The sequence below is a fragment of the Triturus cristatus genome, chromosome 9, assembly GCF_964204655.1.
Source record: "Triturus cristatus chromosome 9, aTriCri1.1, whole genome shotgun sequence".
Lineage (NCBI taxonomy): Eukaryota > Metazoa > Chordata > Amphibia > Caudata > Salamandridae > Triturus > Triturus cristatus.
The window spans coordinates 703,250,740-703,256,739 of NC_140592.1; the positions used below are offsets into that span (position 1 = coordinate 703,250,740).

The following is a 6,000-nucleotide window of genomic DNA, read 5'->3' on the forward strand; positions in this document are numbered from 1 at the left end:
GACTTCTGTCTCCACATGTAGAGCTAAATGTCAAGTCCCCTTCACCCTCTAGTTGCACGTCAATCACACGTCATGCGGCTGCGCGCGCATTTCTGCCAACTATTTCTGCTGACATTGCAGGATTCTTTTATGGATCCACCCACTTGTGACATCATGTTTAATGACGTATTTTAGTTCCACCCATGTATACGCCTCTATTAGCTACGTATGCACCTTTTATCTATACTATCAGCTGTTACGCCTCTTGCATCTGTTTCACTGTAATGTATTTTCTATAAAACTGCCTATCTGTCAATAATGTATGCCCTTCCTTCCTGAACTTTCGTGGTGATGGAATAGAATGCCTACAATTCGAATTGTATTCCTTTGTATAGGAATAAAGCCTTTTAAAACCTCTAATACCACGGATTCTGCCTCTTATATTTACTGAGTTATTCTTAATAGACTTTACCGCATAAAAAATAGTACCGGTAACGAAATATTTACCACAATGGTCAGTTCAAAAGTTACGAAAAAAGCAACGTAAAAGTTATGAAGAAAGCAACGTTGAAAAAGAAGCAATAAATATACGACGAATAGGTAAAAACAATGCTAAAGAAAACAGCTCATTAGCGGAGACATTTCCCATAACCCAATGGCTGAAACAGGTGAATTACAAGTAAAAATGTTGAAACCATCAAGTACTGGCAAAACTGTTGACTTACCTGGCGAGAGCCATGAACACCGCCGCCTTTCTCCGAGGCGAAGCAGAAATGCCTCGGAGAAAGGCAGCGGCGGTTTCGAATTCGGGGGCGTGTTTTTCTTTACTCTCCTCTTGCCATTGGCTGGAGGAGATAATTAGAAAAGTTGGAAAAAACACGACCCCGAATCCGAAAAGGACGGGGCCTGTTCGGAGTGACGGACCTCTTCTCCAATGGCTGGCCAGCATTCAAGAGGCCAGCCAATGGAGAACAGGGGAGAAGAGGGGCGGGTTCAAGCCCCTCTTCTCCAAGTCATTATGTCTCGCGAGCGAGACTGCGCAAGCGCAGCCTTCGCTAGCCGAGACCTAAAAATCTCAGGAGTATTATTCAGGAGCCCTCGGGAGCAGGAGGGGTACTTGGGGTACGAACCCCTGCTCCGAATCTTGGCCTCTTTCAGCCAAGAAGAGCAGGGGGAAACTAGGGATGTTAGGTGGAATGGTTTTTACCCAGGTTGCCAAGCTTGATTTTTCTTCCATTTCCATCCTCTTTCTTGAGGTGTATTTGTCCTGCCTGTAGAAAAGTTGCATGGCTACTGGTCATGTCACCATCTCCGGTTATTCCCCATTTGGCATCAATGTGCATATTTGCCTGCATCTCTTCCTTGTGCACTTTGCCATATGACTTACACCGAGCCTGTTCTGATTACCCCCACCCCTTTCATGCATGTACATGCAAGCAGCTCCTAGCTTCTCCAGGGCCTCAGTCAGTGCTGTGTGGCTGCCTTTACGTTATAGTCAGGGCCACTGGAATTAAGCGATTGTGCGACCGTGGGGATTTTTGCATCACAATAGATTGGACGCAATTGCCACATAATCCATCATCTTCCGCATAATCTGCAGATTTTAACAAAAAAAATGTGGTCCCTGGTTCAAAGAGTTCAAAAGTTACTAAAAATGCAGTGACCAGTGTTGCCGCGCAGTGGAAGGCCTTTTGCACAGTTGGACTGGTCAGCTTTCTGTTGCTTATTGCTATATTTGAGTGTTAAACGGGTACTAATGCGGTGTAACCTATGCCCAGACAGTATTTCCAAGTTTAAAAATGACGAAATAATGAGCAATACTTTCACAAAATGTGCCACATTATGCTGCATAATTTGTCGCTCTCCTGCCGCATAATTCCAGTGGCCCTGGCTATAGTCAGAACTAACTGTAATTTGTGCGCCTTTCTCTCACATCTCCTCTTCCATCACGCCCCTGGGTGCTGGACCATTAAACAGGAGCGTCTCACTTGCCACCTCAACGCCTCTCACATAGGATCACAACAAATACAGCACTCTCCGAAGTCACGGTATAGTGTGCGACTCCACTATAAATGTGCTGCGACGCCCCACAGAGAGGTATGAAGCGCTTTATAAAGGCTACAGTAGTACAGTGCTATGTCAAGCAAGGCCCTAACATGTTTTTTCAGAACCAAGGCAGCTGCTGTTGAATGTGGGGGCTGCGCTATTTAATAACTACTAAGGCTGTCTAATTTTGATCACACGTCATCCCTCTTCCTTCCACCCCTCCACACTTGCTATCTCACTCTCGCAGGTAATTTCGTCTCTGTTTTTCCTACTATTCATTGTTTTTTGTATTCTTCTCTCCGTACATATTTTTCCAATGCTGCCTTTCTTTCGCTTCGCCTGGGTTACAGTCTGACGATGAAAAGTCCCGGTCACAAATACGAATGCCGGTGTGCAACACCAGCAACAACCAACACAAATTAAACACACCCTCCACCATACAAACGTCACTTCTTACGTGGCAGATCTGCGCGGGAAAAATCCGGGCCTGTGGAAAATGTTCGCACATGTATTTCTGATTATTTGGGTGCAAAGTCGTTTGCGCCAAAACTGACTTTACGTTGAGCATCCGACCGAGGGCTAAACTGAGATGTTAGAGATGAATTGTATGGCCACACTAAGAGCTGCGGTACTTCTAGGCGCTTGTGTTAATAAAGTGCAGTCAAATATAGCAGTTTAACACCAGCCCCCCAATGCAGTACGAACGTCCATAGCCTTCTGTAAATGCCCGTCTAATCTTATCAGCAGCACTATTTTCCAAATTTCAGTAAGCACGTCTACCATGGTAACGTACCCCTGAGACAAGAAAAGAGACATTAGGAATTCATTCATTAATGAACTGTGGACTTTTTATACGCTGACTGAAAATTAAGGCCTTTGTGTATGAATTCTTTTTTCCATAGACACAAAATGGGTAAAGTCATTTAATACATAAGGCCTCCACCAGTGCTTTAAATGGGCCGGTACTGTCCGCTACTGAGTACCGGCACTTTTTTTTTTGAGGGGAGAGTACCGGCACTTCCCACGAGAAAAGTAATACTTTTAGTTGGAGAGTACCGGCACTTCTCAGAAACAAGCAGGAACTCTGCTAGTGAGTGCCTGCACTTCTATTTTTCCATTTCAAGCACTGCTGGAGACATACATTAAAACGCAGGTGCCACAACATTGTTAAGAAGCCTTCGGAGCAGCAAAGAGGACTGTGGGATATGTAGTCCTGATTAGCAATTGCAACAAGTTACTGGGACGTTACATTCTTTTGAGTTGGCAGAAGTTGAAAGAGTCAATTTAAAGTCGAGCTCATTAAACTAGACATAGAAGGTCCTTTGATTCAGTTGGCGCGTGACTCGATGGACAGCCATGTAGGGTTCACAAGGGGCCAGCGACGGAAACAAAAGCGCGGCCCAGGCCTAGTGAGATAAACAGTAGAACGGGAGGGCAGTGACCGAGAGAGCAAAGCAAGGGGATAATGTCAGAGGCAGCAGGGCAAGGGGCCCGTGCCAGAGACGGATGGGCACGGGGCCAGTAACTGAGAGAACAAAGCAAGGGGCCAGTGTCAGAGACAGCAGGGAAAGGGGCCAGTGACCGAGAGAGCAAAGCAATGGGCCAGTGTTAGAGACATAAGGGAAAGGGGGCAGTGTCAGAGACAGCGGGGAAAGAGGGCCGTGTCAGAGACAGCAGGACAAGGGGCCCGTGTCAGAGACAGCACAGCAAGGGGCCAGTGACTGAGAGAGCAAAAGAAGGGGCTAGGATAGTGTCAGAGACAGCCAGGCAAGGGGCCCGTGCCAGAGACAGAAGGGCAAGGGGCCAGTAACTGAGAGAACAAAGCAAGGGGCCAGTGTCAGAGACAGCAGGGAAAGGGGCCAGTGACCGAGAGAGCAAAGCAATGGGCCAGTGTTAGAGACATAAGGGAAAGGGGGCAGTGTCAGAGACAGCGGGGAAAGAGGGCCGTGTCAGAGACAGCAGGACAAGGGGCCCGTGTCAGAGACAGCACAGCAAGGGGCCAGTGACTGAGAGAGCAAAAGAAGGGGCTAGGATAGTGTCAGAGACAGCCAGGCAAGGGGCCCGTGCCAGAGACAGAAGGGCAAGGGGCCAGTGACCGAGAGAACAAAGCAAGGGGCCAGTGTCAGAGACAGCAGGGCAAGGGGCCAGTGACCGACAGAGCAAAGCAATGGGCCAGTGTTAGAGACATAAGGGAAAGGGGGCAGTGTCAGAGACACCAGGACAAGGGGCCCGTGACCGAGAGAACAAAGCAAGGGGCCCGTGTCAGAGACAGCACAGCAAGGGGCCAGTGACAGAGAGCAAAAGAAGGGGCTAGGCTAGTGTCACAGACAGCCAGGCAAGGGGCCCGTGCCAGAGACAGAAGGGCAAGGGGCCAGTGACCGAGAGAACAAAGCAAGGGGCCAGTGTCAGAGACAGCACAGCAAGGATCAGTGTCAGAGACAACAGGGCAAACGGCTGGAGTGAGCAGGGCAAGCCATGGCAAAGTGACACGAACAACAGGGTATGAGTTCAGAGACAGCAAGGTAAAGGAACACAGAAAGAGACATCAAGAAACAGGTGGTGACAAAGAGAGCCGGGCAATGGGCATTAGACAGAGGCAGGACGTAAGGGGCTTGTGAAAGAGACTGCAGGTCAAAGGGAAGGCGAGTGAGCTGAGCTAGCAGGCTAGGGTGATAAGGCACACCGCGCCGCGCGGACACAGCCAGGGAGTGGGCAAAGGCTGGTGGGCAAAGAACTGCGCAACGTTAACCAGAAGGGAACCTGTCACCGAATCAGCAAACGATAGTTAAGGAACCAAGTGTTCAGGGCAGGGAGAGCCAGCCAAGAATTCAGTGGTGGCACAAATAGAAACAGACGAGGGGTCAACAGCAGAGCATGGCTGGCAAGGAACAGGGGCAAAGAAGGCAAGCTGTGGACTGGGCAGAAATAGGTGGACAGGGGGCAGTGCCAGATGGGAAGGGACGGGGTAAACACATGCATGCAGTGGTCATGAACAGCAGTCCCCAGGCATTAAGTGAGTGAGAGAGGGAGAGGGAGAGAGAGCGAGAGACAGACAAGATAGTCAGCGAGAGGAAGGCTGAATTCGTAGTGTGCAAAGGAGGGATGCTGGCGTTGCTGAGGAGACAGGAACCACAAGGGATGCCGACGAACATGCATCATCCGCAGAATGGGTACCGGAGGTCTGCGTCTGCCAATCAGCCTGCAGTGCAGTTTGTTGGAGCCGCTGTCTCACACTGTAATAAAATGTGCCCCACTGCCGCTGAGACCGCCCCCTAGCAAGGTGCCAATCATTACATGCAAATGCATCTCACCTTGCTCTCTTCGTCAGAGAAAGCCTCCTGGTGATTTTCCGTCTGTGCCAACGTCCCTGAAGACATTTTAGTCTCAAATGTTTCTCTCTGCTCTTCAGCCCCGCTCACCGTGCCACCCCACCACCAACCCCCTCGACAGGTTCAGTTATTCCGGTCAATGGACGCCCAGCCTTCCCCCCTCTCTGCCAGCTGATGCCAGCCTCCTCCCGCCCCCTGTTTCCAGGTCACCTGAGCAAAGGATCAGCCTCCCGCCCTTCACTCGTCTCTCACTGGCTTGCAAATTCCTCTAGATTCGCGCCCAGTGGCTAAAAAACCCGTCTGTCTTTTCACGGCACTGCCTTTTAAGGTGGACTATGCGGAACAGTATTAACGGATGCTGCAGACGTTCGAAAAGAAGCCGCTATCTTGTTCGCAATGTGTTCACTTGCAGATGTGACGTGCAGCACTGCAACAATAAAGCAGTTCGGAGGGGCACCCCTCCGACTACGAGTCCAGCCATTAATCTGCAAGTCAAATCCAAGCTGGACGGACTCAACCTTTCATCCGCTCGAGGTCGATGGCATGACTGCAGCTGCTGAGTTGGTGAATTACCATACTCCATGACTGAATACCTCGACACCAAGACAATCCAGTGTACTGTACTTCGCACCTGCTACAGAAATCT

At 49.6% G+C, this 6,000-nt stretch overlaps 1 protein-coding gene across 1 annotated transcript in view; it reads right to left on the reverse strand.

The window, feature by feature from the left end:
* Window positions 1–5,590, reverse strand: part of SNX32 (sorting nexin 32) — a 288,534-nt gene extending 282,944 nt beyond the window's left edge. Inside the window, exon 1 of the mRNA XM_085625843.1 lies at window positions 5,337–5,590. Coding sequence (XP_085481969.1) covers window positions 5,337–5,402 — 66 coding nt within the window. The 5' untranslated portion in view covers window positions 5,403–5,590. The remainder of the gene's footprint in view (window positions 1–5,336) is intronic.
* Between the last annotated feature and the right edge of the window lie 410 nt (window positions 5,591–6,000).